Genomic DNA, 22,692 nt, shown 5'->3' with positions numbered 1-22,692 from the left:
CTAGTTAATCAAATGCGAAGTAGGTGCGTAGCACTGCTTAACCATTGTGCTTCAGCACGTCAAGCACGGCGAACCTCCGCCGCAGTGTCAGACGGCCCGGCTTCATCCATTGCTCCGCGAAGCAAATGCACGGCGTATCCGCGTCCTCAGCTTTACTTACACCATCTTCAGAAATGAACAAAAACAGGCACAATGTACCTCTTTACAATGCACTGCTCTGCAGCCGACGGGTCTGGGGTGGGATATAGGAGGAGAGAGAGAAGAGGGAGGGAAACGCGCTTGAAGGAGGCGTGGAGGTAAGCACAAGCTGCTTCACGACGTGGGGAGTGGCTCAGAGCGGAGGTGCAGGGACCACCGCGTGTGCACGTATGCTGTCCGTGAAGGCTGAGGAGTGACTGATGCAAGGGTAGAGATGCCGAAATTGAGGACATGTGAGCAACACACGACTGCTCACTCCGGAGGCTCCGGAGTAACACATGCTTGTACAACGCTACCCAGCGGCGGCCGCCACGTCCGCAACTGGCACGCTCCTCTCTCACTGTCTTACTCGTTACGTCGCGTGATGTGGCCGTCTCCACTTTGGCTTCCTCCTCTTCAAGTTCACGGAGAGACGGATGGACAGAGAGTGAGAGAGAGTGGCTTATGCTGCAGCTATACGGCCGCTCCGCCTCCTCAGTGCTGAGTCGTGCGACGCGCGCCGCCACCTTTCTTTCTTTACTTAAGTTCACAAAGAGAGTGAGCGGCTTCGGACAGACATCGGCGAAATCTGTGGTTGCGGCTGGTAGTGCTATGCACTGAAAGAACATTGAAAAACTAAAAGCTATAAAACACAGTGTAAAGGCCTGAGCAAACGCAGATGAAACCGTGTTCGTCTTGTTCCCAGCACTGTTATTTAGATATGCTGTATTTTCGAAGCAAATATTGAAATCAAAATTTAACTTCAGGTTTAAAGGACAGCAGGACGACACTCGGGAACACAGTGAGTTGTCCCAGGGAAGACACCAGTCACCATAAAAGGAGCTGTTTGGAATAAGAGTTATTCTTGACAAAGAACATAGTAGCTTTGTTTGAAGTAAGAACTGCTCAATTCACTATGTAATTGCATTTCTCTTCCTTTTTGTTAGCATTTCAAAGTTCACAGTGTAAAATGAGTAGAGGTGTGTGAATATATTAAAATTTCGAATAAGAATTGAATAAGTTTGTTATTCAATTTGTATTCATATTCAAAAGACTAACATCCAAAAATTTTTTGAATATTCGTAAATTACCGAATACACAAAATTTTCGAATTCACCACAGTTTCACTACACTGCGCGCTTCACCGCAATGCCTGACCGAGTGGACTGTGCTGTGAAGCACCCTTAAAACTTGATGGGACTGTTTTCTGAAGAGGGACCTTCCCTTTTTTGAAGAAGGCTATAGTGGACGCAGAGCGAAGCACTTGATCAAACTGAGAAAAAAACCTCGGTGTCCAACCATCGTTTAGGTGTTCATCAGTTAAAATTACTGTGATGAAAACAGTTTTTGGTAGGTTTTTTTTAGGCCCTTCATAAAATTTCGGATGAGGTTAGTTGGTGCATGATATTCCTATGGTAACTGATGAGCACAAGCACTGCACAGTCCACAGAGAAGAGACAAGCACAAAGACAGGTGGTGCTACACTAATAAGTTGTATTCATCTTGGCAACAATGTGTGTATAATACCTTTGGTCATTGTTGCGCAAGGAAACCAAAAGTAGACATCTCATCCAAGACAAGTTTACAGTGTCACGAGCACAGGAACTTATAGTCAGCTTCATAGTATGAAGGTGCACTGAACAAGGGTAAAGGGGGGATGCCTCAATTCGCAGGTCGAGCCAACGTTTCGACAAGGGGACTTGTCCGTCTGGCGAAGACTAAGACAAGTCCACTTGTCGAAACATTTGCCCGACCTGCGAACTGAGGTGTCTCCGCTTTACCCTTGTTCAGCGCTCTTTCATACCATGTAAACCATCTTCTTCCTCTCGTTCTACCTGGATTCAGCTGCATAGGGAGACATGAAAATATCACTAATGCAGTCTTCTGCTTTTTTCTTAATGTGATGGACTTCGAGGGTCACCAGCATGTGCCCATTTTGATAGGCCCATTTGATAATTCGAGCTTTTGGCTAATTCAGGCTTTTTTTTCTGTCCCTTGAAGGCTGAATTAACGAGAGTTTACTGTATTCAGCAGCAATATGGCAGCTCTACCTGGTTTCATGCAGGTCCTTCGTATAAAAAAAAATCTTGTATAAATTTATACTGGATTTTTCAGTGTATTTCTACTTCTCTGCAATTCTAGTTTAATTTTATTTGGAATTACTATGTGATTTTTGAAATAAATAAGGTGAACAATGTTTGCAACTTTTTAATTTTCCACTTTTTTCACTTATTAAATATTTGATTCGATGTTCAAAATGCATTTTTTTCTTGTATTCAATTTCTATTCAAGAATTTTAATATGTGCACGCCCCTAAAAATTGGTTTTCATAGATTGAACCTTGATTTCGTTTAGTGTGAAACCCAACAGGATGCCAAGTCCACTTTCTGTGAAAGCATTGCTTTTGAAACAGTAGGACTATCAAATAATTTTGTTTATGGCTTAGTCACCAATTCTTAACAACCCTGTGACAGTGTTTGCATTTTTTTGCTTAAAGTGTTAGCATGTTATACTGTTCTGTCCTAAGAAACCCAGAAATGACATGCCATCAGGGTGTTTAGATAGCCTTGAAAAAGCTTTATTTCAAATACTTTTCAGAAGTATCAAATTTCTGTAATGCTGCTATTTGTTGACATCCTTGCCAGATCGGAGAGTAGTGCACACTTAAGAGTGTGTTATAAATGCCATTCGAGTAAAGGCACCCTCTGCGATGCAAAGCTCTGTAGTGTGATTGGCCCCACAGTGAAGTGTCGTCATACATGCTGGAGCAGCTGCAGTGCATCCTTGAGATTGAGGTCTTGGGAGGGCCTTTAAAGCATCCTGCTTTTTCTGGTGCAGTGCTTCCAACTGATGTGATGTTTTCATAGCAAACATACACAACGTCCTCTCTGGCTTCATATCAGGTGCAAGCAAATCTTATCACGTGAATGACGGGAAGCAATGCAAAAGACGAATGGTTTTTTAAATTTTTTTCATCATGTTGTACTGAGAGTGAGAAGAGGTTTCGTCACAGAGCAAGGGACCCTTACTTAAGTTGTCATCACTGTGTTTTCTTTGTAGCCCTGGCTTAAAATCAGCTGGAAACAACTTCAGTTCTATTCACTGAAATTGCAGTCTTGAGGCTTGAATCAAAAGGAGGCAAGGCAGCGCGGTGCATTTCAGTCTTCAGGCTGCACGAGTACTTGTTTTGTCAAATAAGGAAAGTGTGAAACTGCTGGTTTATAGGTAGGCTGGGTAGGCCAAATTAAAATGAGTTATCTTCATCATGTAGGCGCGCTAAACTTTAACTCAATTCGATTCACGCCATTTGTGGACATAATAGAAAACCAACTAGCCGCCATTATAGCATTGCTTGAGTTATCTTGTCTTTTATTGTTTCCACAAGCATATCAGGCATTTTAAGGAAGCATATTCTAAAGAATGGGCTCTTTATGGTGAAAAGATGTACTAATTTGCAACATATGGTAAAAGCTCAGTGATACAAATTTCACGGAGTCATAGAAGGATCTGTATCATCTGAAAATTTATATCATCAAAACGGGCGAAATTAGTGTGGAGGAGCATGGGAAAAGCATTCATGCAGACTTGTTTACAGCCTAAGAGATTTATTCTGGCCACACAGCCACAGCTGGCCACTCGTAGTGAGTACAGCACCAGAGAATCGTGATGTAGGTGATGTGTGGGCGGCACGGCTCTGCAAACTTGTCACGACTTGTACAGTATGACGAGATTGTGACTTGGCAATCTCAGTGCACTGCCACGTACTGCTCCCTGTGCGTACAATGCGACGGGCAATTGCGGAGTCAACGATGTGCAGGGCATGCGCACCCGCCACGTGCACCGCCGTCAACTGTTCGTGGTACATAGCATAACTAGCGATCACAACATCGCCGATTTGTGGGCCACGCAACAGGCAAATGCTATGGTGGGGACATGCAGGCCACACGCAACCACATACTGCTCACGGTGCGTACAGTGTGACTGGCGATCACGGAGTCGGCAATGTGCAGGTAGTACATAGTGCTCAGTGTTGTAGTTCGCAATTCGTGTACTGATGTGGGAGAGCGTTCGGAACATGTGAAGTTCTGCATATTGTACACAGTGCACTCCGGCCAGGGAATTCAGTGAATTTGTGTCATCCCGAAATTTGTATCACCGAGTTTCTACTGTAGTAATACCAATGTTGATGGGCATTGGAGAACAGGTAAATCGCATTACTTAGTAAGCTGGTTACTGAAATTGTAATAAATAACCTTTCAACCTGGATAACCTGGTAGTAATTAAAGATTTCCAGCTGACCATTAGTAATAGCCGTACCATTCATTAAAATTTCTGAAATATGATTACCCTTGGTGCTGTGGCTCGAAAAATTTCAGCCATTTCTGAAACAATTTGACAACCACACGCCAGCGTTTTGTTCATAGTGACTCTTTAATGAACACTGCTCTGCAGCTCATATGCCACGTGACTATCTAGTGCCTGCCTTGGCAGGGGCAGAGAACCGGTGAGCAGCACAGGGATGGTAGCACAGTCAGGACAGGGAAGGTCACATGGCACCAGCATTTCTGAGGGACACCATTTATGGACGCTTCTGTCCACATACAGCTGGCATATGATTTTTTAATTGCGCAGAAAGGGCCAAGATTTGTAGAGCCACAGTGGCAAGGGTAGTCATGTTTTTTGAAATTCTAAATATAGTAATGGCTGTTACTAATGGTCAGCTGCAAATCTCTAATTGCAGCTTGGGCCTTATTCCTAATAGGTAAAGGTTAACTATTCGTCCTGTGTGTCACCTGTTTTCTGGCATCTGCCCACATTGGTATTACTTTGCCAAAATAAGCCAGCTTTTTACTTCAAAATGGCTATTTTGAAAATTAGTGGTGGGGGCTTCTGGTATAGTAGGCAGTATTTGCTTAATAGGTGTCATTTTCTTAAGCATAATAACATTTTTGTAGTTGTGTGTTGATGGATAGCATGATGTTCCACTACCTGGGGTTGCTTTTACTGTGTAATTTTTTTTGCATTAAAGCAAGACAAAGCAGATTTGTAAATTGTGAGGTAACCATTTTTGTGATTTGTGACTTGCAAAGGCACGGTTCCTAAAGTTGATTTTTTTGTGTGCAGTTTTAGTCCTGGTGATTGTGGCATACACCCGGAGCCGACGGTCAGATCAGAAGTTTGGCCATGGCGGAGTCGACGACGATGTGCGAGAGAACATCATCAGCTATGATGATGAAGGTGGTGGAGAGGATGACATGAATGCCTATGACATAACACCACTGCGAATACCAGTTGATGCATCTGGCATGCAGATTGGCTCAAAGCCCGGCCCAGAAAAAGCGCCACCTCTGCAAAAAGAAGTTCGTGTCCGTGAACGTGAGTGCACCTGCCTATAAATCTCATCACTTTTATGGCTGTTATTGGCCCTGTAGTTTCCTTGGACAAAGCATATCACTACTTTATATAGCCGTGGCTCTCAAAATGTAATGCGCTATTCTGTTAAAGTTAGGTTTTTGACATCTTAATTCATTTGGGTTTTCATTTGTGGTGAAATGTCTAAAGTAAGCTTGTGTTGTGCAGTTTTTGTTGCAGATTAGTTTTTTTATCTCAAGTTAGTACAAGCAGCAACATACTCTTACTTGTACTACCTGCCGCATTGGTTCTCAAACTTTTTGCCTCAAGGAGCCCGAGCAGCCATCAATATGTGCCAACACACACACCTTCAGCAATCGAGCCATGCTGCTTGTGAAAGGACCGTACCTGTCTACATTTTTTGTAAACATTTGTTGTATTCTTGCTTTTGGCAATACGCTTTTTATTAAATGCCCACCTCTCACGCATTCAAATACCTTTAAATCCAAAGCAAGAATACAGAAAACTACAGCCACAAGACCTACTTTCCATCTCATTTGCTCGGTGGCTGGCTGACTGAGCTATGCACAGAACCATGGGAGGTTACGCTTGGTTTTCATTGGTTTTCTGCCGCTTTCTGCTTTTAGGAACTAGTTGGGATATGGAAAACTAATGGTCAGAATGAGTTTCAACGATCCAGACACTATGCCTAGCCCGCACGTAGCTAGGTGTAGGGGAGGCAGTTTGGTGGGAGCTAGTGGAACCCTTAAAAGCAGCTCACGGAACCTAGTTTAAGAACCCATGTACTACCACATTATTTGTATGCATCATAAGACTAGACCATACAAACCTCCACAGTGTGATTGATTTTTTTTATTTACCATACATGCTTGGTTGTGTTTCCTTCTGTATTCCCTAGCACCCACAGGGGCCCACCCAGATGTGGGTGACTTCATTCGGGACCACCTGGACAAGGCAGACCAAGACCCTGGAGCCCCACCAGTGGATGATGTGCGCAACTATGCCTACGAGGGTGGTGGCTCCACTGCAGGCTCACTCAGTTCCCTGGCCTCAGAAACGGACGACCATGAGCAGCGTTTCGACTACCTCAATGGCTGGGGGCCCCGCTTCCAGAAGTTGGCCGACATGTACGGACAGGGCGAGAGCGAGGAAGACTAGGCGCCATTTGCACATCTGCCTCCTTGTCCTCTATTTCATTGACCCTTTAGTCATTGATTTTGTTCATTTTGGCCTGCTCTCTTGTCCACTCACGTTGGCCACTCATGCACACACTCAAGTCACACAGCTCACGGTGGACAGGGGCACATGGCTCTTTTTAGGGGCAAGTTTTTGCCCCCACATAAAGATCAAAAACATCTGAGAAGCTTAGGCAGTCAAGGCAGTGCTCATTCTTGAGGCCTGGGTGTTTTAGCCACCACTGCTTGATGAACATAGCAGCAGAGCCTCCAAGTCTATAATGCGCATCATGATGCTCGCCTTAGTCTGCATTTAGCACTCTGGTAGAACCGCGATACGTACATACATGCCATACTGACTTAATATTGGTGTGCCATCTAGATATCCTCCGGGGCAAGTTGTCTTGCTTCTGTATGTGGGATCAAGCTGCCCCCTACATCGTGGTCTGTGTTTATTGACTTGGATGCCCAAATTTGCCTCGTGCCTTCCTTGAGGCTGGTCATTGAATCATCCCAAGTGTTTCTTGCTTCATTTTGTGTATAGTTTTGTTTGTTTTCAAAGCTGTTTCAACTTTCATATCTACTAGCACAAAACTGCATACTTGTTTTCAGTTGCGGTTCTGTAACAATATGGGGCAGTCAAAAAATACAATGTAAGTGAGCTTGATTGCTCTGGTCTTCCGCAGTTTTTTCTTCTCCAGAAGTGAGCAGTATTTTTCTTCCATAAGCATTGTGTACTTTCTTTTGACTGATCTTTAGTGTCCCTAATGCACATCAAAGTGGCCATATGGAGCAACCTTTACCACTCTCATTTGTTACGGAAGAAATCATGCATGCTAAGGTTGTATTTTTTATTAATGTGTTGCCAAGTGCCATCACAAACATGCACATGGCTTGAAGAAATTCCCACTGCCTTTGATTTACATCTTCATGACGTTGGTGCATACTTTAATTGCTTTGTGGGTATGTTCTTGCCATATTAATGTTTACGTGTTTACAGTGGAAGGTCTATTTCAAGCTATATGCTTGTTGCTGATGCCAGTTTTATGTCTTGTGATGGAGACAATGTTTTTATCTTCGAATGGATTTCAAAACTGCCCAAATTTTTGTGCAGCTTTTTTTTTTTTTTTTTTTTTTTTTTTTTTTTTTTTTTTTTTTCTGTGAAATCATTTGTTGTCAAGTTGCTTGTGCAAAATATTGTGTAGTATAGTATGTTATATCAGTTCACATGTATGGCTGTAAATTATGTTTTGATGTGGCAGCTATGGATTTAAGGTCTCAGTTTTAGGCAGTTCCTTTTGTACACACCACACACCAGCATGGAGTTTTTCTCTGCATGCAGGTGTGTCTCATATGTGCCCTTTTATAGACAACCCCCATCCCGCCCATTTATATGTCCTGAACTGATCCTCGCGAATGTCTTAGTACACTCGTGATCGTCCCTCGACGTTCTGCCGAACACTTCTCATGGCGCTCTTTATCCGGGTTTGTGCAGAGTGGGGAGGAGGTGGCTAGAGAATAAGTCTTGAACTTTTGCTGCGCAAGTGCCAGGCAGCGTTTGTCTGAGCGCATACTCCAAGGTGCATTCCATTTTTTAAGGCAGCAGTGCTGCTTCATGCCTCAAAGATTGCTGCTCCAGTTGGGACAGCACGAGAGAATCGCGCTGCCCCTCTTGCAGCACTACCATCCAGAGACTGGCTGCTTCCACTATGACAAAGTGAGCAAAAGGTTCCTTTGTTGCTTGGAAAGCAGGACAAAGGGGGTTATTTATTATTATGTCAGAGTTGTATACACACTGGAGGGAAAGCATACACCCATTGCAGTCCCCTGCCTTTCGTGTGCGGCAAACAGAGGAAGGTGCAGCGTTTTTCTACACGTTACTGTATACAACATGCACATTATACTTGAAGCGTGTTCACCCAGTGCAAGTGTGTCTGGCTGTGTGGGTGTATTTAAAGAAAAAAAAAAAAGAAAAGCATGCATCTTAGTTTGTATGTGTCTTGCATTTGTCTGGAGCAGCTCGAATTTTGTTTTGAGAAAGCCAAGATGCTCAAGTCTAAGCAAAGTTTGATTTATTATGGTGTAAACATGCTTCTAAAATGCTCACTGTGACAGTGCTGCGACTATACCACAGTATGTTAGAAAGCACCTGCATGAAAACAAGGTTGTGTTTTGACCCTAATGAGAAGCTGAACTGAGGCAGGATATGTTATTGATATGTTAGCTTTCGTATGTTATTTTGAGTGGATGAACAGAAAATTTGTTTTTGCATTGGTGCTTGTGTATTGCAATGTATTTCAGGGACCTTCCCAAGAATTTGTTTGGACTCAAGTTTCTATCCAAGGCACTGCTGTCCTGTTTGGCATAGTTTGCTGGGTACTATATTCTGTCTGTAGCATATCATTGCAGACTGTGAGCTAGACTGAACATGCCATTCATTCCGGGTGTGTATCAGTACATTACACACTGCGTTCTTAGTGAAAGCAAATTCTTTTATTGTGTGGCATGTATCATTGCATCTGTCTTTTTTTTTAATCATTTTTGGTTTTAACATTCATCACATTGTGCTAGTCACACCTGATTACAGAAAACATTTAACGGAATGAACTTGTGGTTCTTACAGACACATCTGCTGTTTGATGACGTGTGCATACTCTCTTCGGGTCTGCCCTCAGTACTGTGGTGTGTGTTGACTGCAGCTGCACCAGTGAGTAGCAGTCATGCTTTTGTTTCTCCCCCTGCTGTGAGTGAGCAGCAGCTGTAAAAAAGCTGTGTGCACACTCGTGAAGCAACTACCAGCAGCAAAGCAAAGCCATCAAGCATGTAGTACCACCACAACTTGTAGTGGAATCATATATATATATATATATATACATATATATATATATATTATGTATATTATATATGAAAGAGAGAGAAAGAGTGCAGGTAGGGATTATATAATGTTGGTGTGCGTGCGTGTTTGTATGTTTCACTTTTTTTTTTCTTTTTTACCAGGCGCACAGCAGTGCTGAACTTCAGTTTCATTTTCCATCGTGGTAGAAATTTTCCAGTACTTTGCATTTGCAGGGTGCGCACTCTGTTTCTGCAGGCACAGAGGTTGTTTTCTCTGTCGTCTGTTGCCTTTCTGGCATGTGCTGTGCATGTGTGTCCCCCTGGCAGAAGTAGCATAGATGGTTGAGTTCCTCACCTAATTTGTAAGACTGTATTTGTTGATGAAGTGCCTAGTGACCCCTCGTTCTCCTATCTGTGCTGGCAGAATCTGGGTGCTACTCTGCATATATGCGGTACTTAAATAGTGTAGGGGCAGCTCACAGGAAACCTTGTGTGGCACCTTTGTGACTTTTTATTTTATGCTAGGTTTATTGCACATGTGCATCATGCAGGAGATATTTCATTTCTCGCCTCCACCTTTACCCCTCCAGTGCGGCTGCCATGCGTTGAGTCACACATCGTTGGAAGGTTTTAATGAAAGTTGTGCTTGTGTACCGAAGTTCATTTTTGGGTGTTTTACAATGAGCTGTATTTGCTTCAAGTATGTAGATGTTAGGTCATAATTTTGAAGTCTTAATAAAAGCCACATATGTTGAATGAATTTTGTCATGTATAAACAGCCTGAGTAGATGATTTGCACCGGCCATTAAACATAGTGTTCTGGGCAGCTGTGGTCTACTTAGCATGCTTGTTGAATGATAGCCAGCTTTATTTGGACACCTTTCGAAGCTTTCGTACGTTAAAGTAAGAGCAATGGGTAGTTATCTCACGATGACACAACTAAGCTCATTAAACATACCTTGAGTATAGCTTTCTAGTTTCCAAGGAACACAAATAAAAACCCTTTCATCAGTGTATGTACATATATAGGCCAAGGGATGAAACAGCCCTCATTGTGCTAAAATCTACTTGTTCGTTGACGCCACACAATTTAGAGATGTCACATTTCTATAGCTTTTTAATGTTTTTTAACATGAGGAAGTTACTCAGAAAAAATATTCAGGTACTAATTTAATTTTACGTATACTCAAAGCTTGACACCAGAAAGGTATTTTCATGGGTTCTTGTTCATTTGTGCTCCATTACATGGTGCTCTGGCTTCCCAAAGACTGCTACTTGCTGGCATGCAGTAACAATGATGGGTACTTTTGCCTGCACTTGTATCCACGGTGAGATAACAAAAGGGCACTGTCATTCACTCTTGGTGTGAACAAGCATACTTTCTTCAAAGCACCATTGTGTCCGCTCATCAAAGCAAAGCAGGCACAGAGATTCACAGGCAGGGCTTCGCAGAGTCCAAGAGAGCATTTTGGCGGGCTAGTTGATGCACGAAGAATGGGGATAAATAAACAGAGTTGCTAGTCAGCACCTGTGTTGTGTGGTCGCATTTTTGTTCTCTGCTGTTTTTTATCCCCATTCACATAGTCGTTGACTGCTTCAATGCATGGACTGATCGGAGGCAAGGTGCTCTGAAGAGAGCATGCTTGTTCGCACTAAGAGGGCACGACCCTGTGCATGTGCAACAACACTAAAAGGTGCGAGAAGGGGCCATCTGTATAGTCCGCACCAGTGTTTCAAACATTCTATCTGGTTAGCTGTTCCAAAAGGCAATCTAGTGAGATTGTGATCGGAGATCATGTTGGGGAAAACTGACGGATCAGTGTATTTTTAGAAATATATGTTGAGCAAATTTCACCAGGGTGCCAAAAGATACTTGCAGAGGCACTCGCACAATATACGTCTGTTGAACAACTCTGTTGCTCAGAGCCAGTACTGGCTCTAAGGTTTCAAAAGCATTTGAGCTGCCATCAGTTGCACTCACTAGGCAGGCAACCCTCAGCAGTACAGTATGACAGGCCAAGGTAAACAGTAGAAAAATTGTAAAACGCATCTGCACATGTTACTCTGAACAGTATTATGTATAATCACGCTTTGTTTCTCTGCAACACTGAACATTTGGCACGTCTGTATTTCTTTTTTCAGAAATCAGAAGTGACTGCTGTTATTTTTTTCTTTTTTTTTTTTCGTTTGATAAAGCAGCTTTTTTGGCATGGCGGATATGTGGTAGCAAAAATATAGCAGCTAATGAGGGAATCCAGTGTTAAATTGTTTTGTCGCTGCATTCTAGTGTAGAGCAGAACTGAACAGAATAGAGCTGAGCTTGTAGAAGGAAATGCTATTATTGCTAGTAATAAAGCTAACAAGTTAAACAATGGCAGTGTTAAACAAAAACTCAAATGTACTTCCAAAAGGTAGGTTCCCATGTTACCTGTTGGAACTGGCACGTAACCATAACGTAACCATCACAATAGCCAGAGCCTGTCACTTTCGTGACAGTTGTGCTTGGTTTTTCGTCAACCACGCAGTGGTGGGGCAGCTGCGTCATTTTGATACAAATGTAATTTTCAGTGCCTTGCTGTGCCAAAAGGATTAGTTTGGCTGTAATTCCACCAACCTGTGCCAAAATGGCAGCAGGCGAGTACAACACGTTTTTTTTTTTTTTTTTTTTTTTTTTTTTTTTTTCCATGTCGCGGATTTCTGGCTCGCCTTTCGGTGGCATAACGTGAATTCGCGGCTAGTCATTACGGCTTAGGCGGTTTTCACTAGTTGCAGCATTTCACAGTTGATTGTCTCTCCCCTCGTGGTATCGAAAGTCGATCGGCACACGTAGTAGCCATTAGAATTGCGTGAATGCAATTTGTTACAGCCAGCCGAGAACCATGCGGCTACTCGCGGTCTGAAAACAAGGTCGAGGAGTGTACAGTCATTGTCAAAAGTTCAGAGCCCAAGGGGTGTCCTTCTGCGTCTAGCTCAGGATGCATTCACAGTGCACCAAATACTCTGAAGGTAAGTTTTTTTTTTGTTTTGTTTGTTTGTTTGTTTGTTTTTCTCCTCCAACGGGATCTCCATGCACGCGCTCACGTGGCGCCCAACTACGCCGCCATACTTGTGGTGCACGTAGCAGACGAACGTTTCCGCTAGCATGCATTCCTCGTTCGGCGCATTCAGATTACCTTTTTGAGTTCGCGAACACGAGAGCATCGGCTGGCTGTCGGCGCGCGCAAGAAACTATAAGTCACAAGTAAATGCCATTTCGAGTGGGCAGCATGCGCTGCTCGAGCAGAGTTCGAAAAACGGCCAACGACGCTGTGGACTGACTCGAAACGCAGATATATATAAAGGCAGAAGAAGAAGATAATGGTCAGGGGCAGCAGCGCTTCTGTGAAGTCGGAATTGGAAGCGTTATTGTTGCCACACTAGACATTTGTTTTTTTTTTTTTTTTTTTTTTTTACACAAAGGTTACTGTCCACTGGCGCAATTAATGGTAGCTCATTAAGGCGTCAAAATGGGCTAAGTGCATGGTGGCTCATTTTTTGGCCGTGATCCTTGGCTACACACGCGAGTGTGTAGCCGATTCTCGGTAGAACGCGCTTCATCCCTGTCGTGTCTGTCTTACGTGTTAGCATCTAAACACAGTGCAGTGATCGAGTTAAACTGACGGGTTGCCGAGCTAGGCGGCGAGCTTGCATTATCACCCTGGCGAAAGCACAGATTCTCAGCATGTGCACACGAAAAAAAAAAAAAAAAAAGTAATCGCCAGGGTGGCCACGACACTGCCGGGAAACCGCGCATGCACCAAGGACTATTATTTGAAGGCCCGAAACAAGACGAGGTCACATATTTCATACGTACAGCTTTAAGAAAATTCAATTGGTGTTCATCCTGCGCTTATCCGGGATGCACCTCGTCCTAAACGTAATTTAACCCCACTCTGAAGTGCTATGTCTAGGTCACATATGCAGAGTAAGTCGAAATTATCGCAGATACGTCGTCTAGAGCAATGCAAGAGCCACACGTAGATCCGCTGCAGAACTGCATGCGACTTTCCGGATTCACGAAACGGCTGTTGTCACCGTTGTCCGAGTTTAAAACAAAACAGCAACTTGTTCACTAGATGCGAAGCACACACATTCTTTCATCTTCCCGCCAAATTCCGTCCTGGAGAGCTATTCTTTCCCTCCTTCCTACAGCACTTGCCATTACAAAATTAAGACAACCGCGACAAAATAACAAAAGCAGAAGCATGGTCGAACGGTTTGTGAAAGGAATCCAGCATCTTGCTAGCCCGGAGCTGTCTCTATTTGAAGGGCGCGAAGAAGCTCGGTTATTTATTGCTTCCGTAGTCCCAAGAAGCGACATCGGCACCTTGCGCTCAGTAATGCTCGCGCCATGGACCCTTCCGCCTGTCTCCTCCCACCCTCAACCTTCCTCATTCCGTGGTGACGAGTGTAACCAGGCACCACTGGGCCCTCCGACGCAAAACTCCTGCCTTCTGCACCATCGGTCCCTGCGACATTTCCTTGACACAGCTTGCATCCTGCTGCTTGGAGAAGGCTGCCAAGGGTAGCCGCATAAGTAACCCTACTACACAGGAGGTTTAAGACACACTGTTCTGCTTAATTCTGTCTCCTTTTGCCGATCCGTTACGTTCGGCTTGCCGCAGCTCGTTTTTACTTTCACGGCCCTCTACATTGCTGTCTATTGAAAGACTAGTTGCGCACTTCAGTAAAAGTAATTTTGAAAGGAATTAATTACATTTGCTGCGAAATTACTGCCAAAAGTAATTAATTACATTACTAAATTACCAAACCTAATTCATTAAATTACAAATTACCGGAAAAGTAATTATATTACATTAATTTCATTACTATATAATTCGATTACTGCCATGTCTGGTCACAAAGACAAACAGCGCCGACGGTTGCGCTTGCGGTTGCGCTTCCAAAACAAACAACACACAAACCTAAAGCCCAAACATTCTAGTCGGTTGCGCGCGGGCGGTGGTTTCAAAGGGACGTATGTCCAGGCTTCTTCCCGAGAAGATACCGACAGCAGCTCCCTCTGCCGCGCATTCTCCCCAGCCCGTGTTTTGCCGCGATTTATGGCGCGCCTCCGCGCCCTTTCCCCTCAAACCGAGAGACAGCCAGTTAGCGCCGAACTCACAACCACTGCGCTACGCAGTGCTTTTAACTGCTCTGGCTTGTCTCCTTCGCGGCACTTTCGAAGCGCTACTTTTCCTAGAATCGGACCGAACCGCTGGCGTCGCCCGTTTCCATGTGTTCCTATGTCACTTCCGAGGTGCGGCCGCCTGCGCGAACGTCATAAATAACCTTGTCCGCCCCTTCGGAATATCCCCCGCGGCGATGGACCCGCGGCTTCGGACAGACATCGGCGAAACCTGTGATTGCGGCTAGTAGTGCTACGTACTAAAAAAAGCGTTATAATTGCTCTTTCTTCACTTGTAGTGATTCCTGTTCTTGAGGCTGGCTGGCTTTATCATTGTAGTGAATTCAAATTGCACAGCAATGATTATATCCCTGTATTTTCATCCCTCGCGTGATCTAGACTTGACTGTGACGTCACAGTCGTCGCTCGGCTGCTGAAACCAAAACCGAAACAGATGAGAAAAGAAATTCGATTATAAATTATTCAGCAGTCGTAGGTGAATGTGACGTGGTGATCCGTGTACAGTAATGTCCTAGGCATCATTACAAATGATAAAATGCGAACCCAAAAATTAAGCGGAAGCCATAAGAACTATAGAATGACAACATGAGTACAGTTTTATATCATCTTTACATCGATGCATATACCCCCCCCCCCCCCCCCCCCCCTGTGCTAAAAAAAGAAAGTTGAAGAAAAAAAGTTTGCGAGCGAACCCAAGCACCCCCTTTTTGGAGAACAAGAGAGTGTAGATAAGCACGGCTGCCAGCGCGCTTGCTCACTAAGACGGAGCCGTTGGAGAACCGAGGTGGCGGTGGTGCGGTGTCCACGGTGCGGTCTCCTTTTCTTCTGTTGCTGCGTTCTGACACTACGCAACGGGCGGCGCAGGACAAAAAAAGCCGGCCGAAGGCGACCCCGATCCCCGATTACTCCATCAACTTGGTGTGACATGGATCTGGAATCGGCGGATCTGGACAGATTTGCGGGTATTGCTGCTTTGCTTGGTATTGTCACAGCTTAAATTTCAAGCGCACTGCAATCGCGTTTGCGGAATATGTTCTTCAAGTAAATTGTTTTTTTCTCGCGGTCAAGAATTAAGATAGCGACAAGAGAATTTGTGAATTGGTGGTGGGGGAAGGTAGGGGGATTTCAGATTTTTCGAGTATAAGCACCTCCCCCCTCCCCTCTCGATCGTGAAAAAAAGCGGCGATAAGAATCTGGAATATACGATACGATATACGAAAGAATACCATATATATATATATATATATATATATATACACACACATTCAGGGTGTTAGTTTCAGGTAACTTGAACCAAGGATTTAAAAAAAAAAAAGAAGCTAAGCTTGTAGCTCGTTGAGATCAACGGCATATTGTTTGAAGTTATGTAGTGCTCCTCAGTGTATTTTTCATTTTCCGCTTAATTAGCTAATTAACTAAGATGAACTATGCAAAATATAATTTTTTTAATTTTGCCGCCAAGTGCATTTCATTGTTAAGATACAACCGCCCAAGTTTTTTCTATTAACCTACCTTCTACGCAATCGTTTTTTCCGGCATTTAAAGAAAGCACCGCGAAATATGAATGCCACGTGACTGCGGTTTTGCGCTACCGTATTGCAGCGCTGCCAAGCGCGTTTTGTATTAACGAAGCGTGCATGCTCCCCGTCTCGAAATGAGCGCGGCCGACGGACGCCACTATCGGCGTAGTCTCAAAACTGCGTCAGAAAGTTTTGCCGGAGCACAGAAAGCCCGAGCCACGATTAACAAGCGATGGACAGGCCACCGACAGCAATCTTGGATGGAGATTGTATCGAGCTATCACACTGACGGAACAAAAAGGAAAGAAAAGGCTCTCAAGTCACCTAATTGAAGACAGGCTAGATTTTTTATTTGCGTCATGCTGCAGCGTGTAAAATGAGTAGCGGCCGCTCACTTGGACCGGGTCACTTGGTACGTTTCGTTCGTCGAAACGTTGTTGGGAGCGCTGCAGTATATAACGCACGGGCGCAGACACGTGACATTATTTTATATTTCGCGGGCTTTCTTCAAATGCCGAAAAAAAAATCAGCCACGTCATAGGCACGTTGGTAGAAAAAACTGAATATGATGTTGTTTACGAACCCCCTAGTGAATTTTTGTCGTTCTTCTCGAAATTAGGTTCTTTTCGGTGACTTGAAGACGTGGCAAATTGCACCACAGGTGCGCCCCGTCCAAGATGGTGATCAGAGACGACGAAATATGGATAACGACACTTGAGAGTTACAAAGAGATTAACTGAAGTTTATATACAAAACTTTACAATATTTACAGCAAGGTTAGGCAAAATATACATGGATCTGGCTAGCTCGGCCTAGCCGAAGATGTACACATCGAGTCATAGCTCAGAACATCAGACTGGTCTCTCGGGCTTGGTTTTAAGCCCTCCGTGTCCAGCCCACATTTCAGTTGCGTCCAATCGCCACGAACTTCAACATGATTGGTTCGTGGCCTCCCAAGATTGTACAAGGGGCCCAAATGACACCTTTGAAATTACAACCAACAAAAGGTATCGGCATACGTCACGAAACCCCCCTGAGGGTGGTGAAGGTAGCTCTAGAATGTAACCACTGTTACCGCTTCACGCATGCACTCCAACAAAATCTTGCTGAGTGAGAACGGAAGATAGCATGCACACACACAAATATATGACACTTGTTTGAAGTCCATGTTCGTGCGCGGCGTTCAGTTCACACTTTCACGCACGTACCCGTTCTGCTCGCGAACAGCACAGAGAACTCAAGTGTATGCAATAAAGGGAAACACCAGAAAATTCGGTTGCACGCTTGTCGATGTCAAACACTGGCATCGTAGGGCATGCAGCATGTCCGTCCCGTGTCCCACACAGTTTCACAGTGTCCCCCACGTCACACCTCACTGAGCTTTGTCAACGTTAGAGGTTTCCTCCCTTCCCTGCATCCCGGCGCAATCACCACTGTCTGTCTCCCAGTTTTCGTTTGGTAACCTGGACAGTGCGTCGGCGTTGCCGTGAGCGCTTCCCTTCCGGTGTTCCACCACCACCTTATATATTTGCAGGGCAAGTGCCCAGCGTGTCAACTTTGCGCCCTGAGGGGTGGTCCGGGTGAGAAAAGAGAGGGGGTTATGATCAGACACCGTAATCTGGGCTCCGAACAGCCAGAGGTCAAACTTCCCCAGCCCCCAAATCACGGCAAATGCTTCCCTTTCTATAGTCGACCATCGCGCCTGGGCTGGAGAGAATCGATGGCTCGCGAATGCGATCGGTCGCTCGGAGCCATCCTCCGCGCGTTGAGCGAGACAGGCTCCTGCTGCTAAAGCTGAGGCATCCGTGTACAGCCAAAATGGCTTACACGTATCAGGCGTCCCGAGGGCAACGGCTTCACAGAGCGCCGTCTTGAGATTTTGGAACGCTCTTTCGGCTCTCGTAGACCATGGGATTGTGTTCGGTATCTTTTTCCCTGTCAGTTCCGTCAACGGCGCTGCGACCTCGGCGTAATTAGGTACGTAGCCGCGGTAGTAGCCGCACAACCCGAGCACGCTACGAGGCTCCTTTTTCGTTTTTGGCGCCTTCAGTCCCTTAATGGCCGACAACTTGTCGGGATCGGGTGCGTGGATTCCTGAACCAACCACGTGACCCAGGTAACGTATGGATCCTCTCGCCACTTGGCACTTTTCTAGCTTAACCTTTAAGTTGGCTTTTTGCAGTGCTCCAAAGACGGCGCGCAAATGGCATGCGTGGTCCGTCACCGTATCACTAAAAACAGCGATATCGTCTAGGTACGCGCACGCGTTGGCAGAGTGCGGTAGTAATAGTGCGTTTATCACTCGCTGAAATGTTTGAGCTGCATTTTTCAGCCCGAATGGCATGACTTTCCAAGCAAACTGCCCCTGGTGGCAGACGAAAGCAGTGAGCAGCTGGGCGGATCGCGCCAGCGGTACCTGCCACTATCCTCTCCGAAGGTCGAGGAGGGTGATATAGTGCGCCCTTCCTACGCTCATTATAAGTTCTTGCTGCAGGGCCATAGGATAGGCATCAGCCACTGTCCCCGCATTAAGTTTCCGAAAGTCCACACACATTCGTATGGTTCCGTCCTTCTCGGGGACACAAACAGCAGGGTGAGCGTGCGGGCTTTCACATGGGAAAATCAGGCCCAATTGAAGCAGTTCGTCAACTTGCTTCCCCACTTCTCCTTTCAAGCTGGCAGGTATGCGGTAATGGTTACCTGGTCTAGGGTTAAATCCCTCTTCTAAGATGATCTAGCTTATGCTCCCCCACGTCAGCTATCCCGGGTCTGTCATCGAACAGTCCTTGATACCCCTCAAACACCTTGCGAATTAGGGCACCTCCTTCTACTTCTAGGTGAGCAGTCATCCCCTCGGGGAAGATCGTAGTCGTAGTGAGTGTCGCCCATGACCTGGGTACGCATTCCACTTCACCGAACGCGCGATCATCATCAAATATCACCCCGATCGTCATTACGCTCCTCTGGTAAGGTCGTAGTTTGCTGGCGTGTACCAGTTTTCGGCCTCCTCCCGGTATATCCACGAAGTACGAATGCTCGCGGTACTTTTCCACTACACTTCCAGGCCCTTTCCACTGAGGGAACATTTCTCCAGGGCGCTGGTCGTCAAACAGCAGCACGCTGTCGCCTACCTCAAAAGACTTCTCCTTTGCCCGTCGATTGAATTGGGTTGCGTATGCGTTCTGCTGCTTCGAGCTTATTAACTCTGCGGTCTCTGCTACGTGCTCTAGGCGCATCTTCAGTTGTCGCATATACTCTGATGGGGACGGCCCCAGTGTTGCTGGTACGCTCATCCGCCCTGCCCAACTACGCTTTAGAAGCGATAATGGGCCAGTTGGTTCTCGCCCGTACAACATCTGGAATGGCGCAACTCCCGTCGTATCGTGTGGCACTTCTCGGAAAGCCCACAAAAGGAATGGAACGAACTTGTCCCATTCTCTTCCTTCCTCTTGGATGACATGGTAAAGCATGTTTTTGAAGGTTCGATTCCACCGCTCTACCGCCCCGTTGCTCTCCGGGTGCCCTGGCGTAGAAAACTTCGGGGAACACCCCAACCTCTTAAAAAACTCCTTGGTGAGTTCAGCTGTGAAGTTAGTGCCACAATCGCAGGCCATTATTTCAGGAATCCCTGTTCTGCTGAACACCGTCAGGAGGGCGTCACAGGTAGCTTTAGCACTGAGGGAGCGCAAACACACCACTTCAGGCCAGCGCGTGCACAAGTCGATGATGCAAAGCGCATGTGACCTCTCGCTGAGGGCGGCTCCAGTGGCCCGATTATATCCGCGTTAACCTGCTCGAACGGGTACCGCGGCCTCGTTAAGGGCTCTATGGGTACATTGTCTTTCTGCCGGCGCTCAGACCTCGTTTGACATCCGTGGCAGCTGTTGCAGTACTCGCGTACGTCGCTTTCCAAACCTGGCCAATAAAAACTGTACTTAATTCGAGCTTGCGTTTTTCGGACTCCTAGGTGTCCCCCCCAGCTAGCTTCATGTGCTAATTTTAGGACTTCTGGACGCCGGGATTTCGGGAGCACAAGCTGCATTACTTTTTGTCTAAGCAAGTTTTCCTTATGATAGAGCAAGCCATCTATCTCTGCCATGCCTCCTCTCCCTTCTATACCTTGTTTCCAAGCTCCTGTCAATGTGGGGTCACTCTTTTGATCCTTCTGGAAAACTGCATACGCGCTGCTTTCTCCGGTTGTACTAAGAGCCGTGTCTTCAGTATCTCGAGCACCGCCTTAATTGTTTCCTTACTGGTTACCGCCTTTACTTCTGTGCGATAACGACCCCATAGGCTTCCTCTCCCTGCGCGTCTGGCACCAGTTCTGTCAGGTCGACTTTCATCTGGTCTGTGGCTTCCACCTTACTCGCTCATATCACATTCGGCCCTAAGAGACTCCCAGGCTTCCTCCGAGAGTAAGCAATCTTTCCTCGACACAAGTTTGTCGGTCAGGGCGCATACCACCGGTACTGCCTCTTTAATGTCGGCGAAAATGCCCGAGTCGCGGTCTATCGTGAGGGGGACAATAGCAAGTTTGGCCTGCACCTTCTCCCCGAAAGCCGATACCAACTCGATGGTTCCGTGCGGCTTAACCAACTCTAGGGGTACTATACTTTCGCGCACTACTGTGATTTCGGCCCCAGTGTCGAGAATTGCGTTAATCCGTCGGTTCCGGCATGTCAAAGAAATCGGTTTCAATTCGCTCATTGCGACAAATCCGTCCTGCGTCGCTACGCGTGCCGACAGTTTTTCCCCTTTTGTGTGCGGCGCTTTCTGCACTGTTGGTCCCCCGCCGTGTGGGCAGTCAGCCCTTCTATGCCCCATTGAGCCGGACGAGAAGCACCCTTTGTACCTATGCTTTACGTCTGGCCGCTGCTCGGCTCCTGTCTCTCGCTTGGGGGGCCCGCGTCTCGCCTTCCTTCTCGCCCGCCAAAGCCTCCCGCGCCTCCCGGTTCACGCTTTTTGACCGCGCTATTCTTTCCTTGGCCCTCTTCAAAATTTTGTAGCAAAGTGGCAAGCTCTGGTGCTTTCTTCCACCTGTCACCTTCTTGCAAGGTTACATAGCGAAGGGCGTCTTCCAACAGCGTGTTTTTTAACTGGTCGGCCACTAGCAATTCGGCCAGCTCCTCGAACGTTTTGGCTCCCCTTGCATCTGCATATAAGTTAAAATAACTCTGCAGGCGGGTTGCGAACGCTTTCCAGCCTTCGTTGGGTAATTTTTTGGACCCCATGAATCGTCTGCGGTACTCTCCTGCAGAAAGTTTAAGCTCTTCCAAAACCACTTTCTTCAGAACCTCATACTCGCGATGCTGTGCCGGTGTCAAGCGCGTTGACAGGAACTGAACTTTTTCCGCAACTAGCGGGAATACAATGTGGCCCCACAAGTCCCTTGGTACCGCGTAAGCCTCTAGCGTATGTTCGACTGACTCGAACCAGACCGGAACTTCTGCCTCTGCCGGGAACTTCGGGATCGCACCGGATAGCCATTTTGAGTAGCGACCGAACTCAGCGCGAGCGTCGTTTTTCTCCACAGCAGCGGCGTTCTTCGCCGCGCTTCCTTCCTTACTAAAGCTCAAGTTCGAGCGCTCGAACTCTCAGTTCCTCCCTTTTCACCTCCATAGCCGTCTGGCTATCGGGAATCTCAGTTACGGATAAACTGTCCTCAGTTACCACCGTCTCATCTGTAGCGCTCATTTTCCCCGCCTTTCGCCTGTCCGGGTTTAAATGTGCGAACCGGGTGTCCATGCACCCCTCGAAATCCTACACAGACAGTAATGCTTACGCCAAAATGAAGGGCAAAGAGGACTCACTCGCTTGTCGGAGCAGAATTCGAAGTTGGCTTCCGACCTTCGTCGCCTCTCCCTTGTCCTTCCTACTGTCGTTGTCTCCAGCCTCCTTGTAGCCGATGATCAGGATCGCGATGCCTGCAGCCGGTCCTGATGACGCGCCGCTGCAGCTCCCCTTCGGGATCTTTGTTTCAGCAGCCGGTCCTTTTGACGCGCCGCTGCTTGCTCCAAATCAAACCCTTGGTGCCTACAGCCGGTCCTTGTGACGCGCTGCTGCACTCTTCACCTCAGGATCTTGGTTTCAGCAGCCGGTCCTTTTGACGCGCCGCTGCTCGCCTCAGCGGTAGCCTCCTGGCTGCCGCTGTCCTTGCTGCTGCTTCTCTTGTCTGCTCTCCTGGAATGCCGCTTCCCTCCTGCGTCTGCGTTGAAGGAACGTCGTCGTCTCTCCCCTGTGCTCCCACAGGGTCCTCGTCGACTGCGCCAGTGAATTTTTGTCGTTCTTCTCGAAATTAGGTTCTTTTCGGTGACTTGAAGACGTGGCAAATTGCACCACAGGAGCGCCCCTTCCAAGACGGTGATCAGAGACGACGAAATATGGATAACGACACTTGAGAGTTACAAAGAGATTAACCGAAGTT

General features: G+C 46.4%; 1 protein-coding gene across 4 annotated transcripts in view; it reads left to right on the top strand.

Moving 5' to 3' along the window:
* The window catches only part of CadN (neural cadherin), a 219,695-nt gene extending 209,375 nt beyond the window's left edge, over positions 1 to 10,320 (top strand). For all 4 annotated transcript variants that reach the window (XM_084589806.1, XM_084589804.1, XM_084589805.1 and 1 more), the window contains 2 exons: positions 5,302 to 5,553; positions 6,449 to 10,320. In XM_084589806.1, the coding sequence (XP_084445932.1) occupies positions 5,302 to 5,553; positions 6,449 to 6,708 (512 nt within the window). In that variant the 3' untranslated portion in view covers positions 6,709 to 10,320. The remainder of the gene's footprint in view (positions 1 to 5,301; positions 5,554 to 6,448) is intronic.
* Positions 10,321 to 22,692: the final 12,372 nt, after the last annotated feature.

The sequence above is a fragment of the Amblyomma maculatum genome, chromosome 1, assembly GCF_055883805.1.
Source record: "Amblyomma maculatum isolate TAMU_Amacu chromosome 1, ASM5588380v1, whole genome shotgun sequence".
NCBI lineage: Eukaryota > Metazoa > Arthropoda > Arachnida > Ixodida > Ixodidae > Amblyomma > Amblyomma maculatum.
The sequence above is the reverse complement of the archived record's forward strand: the minus strand, read 5'-3'. Positions and strand labels throughout refer to the sequence as shown.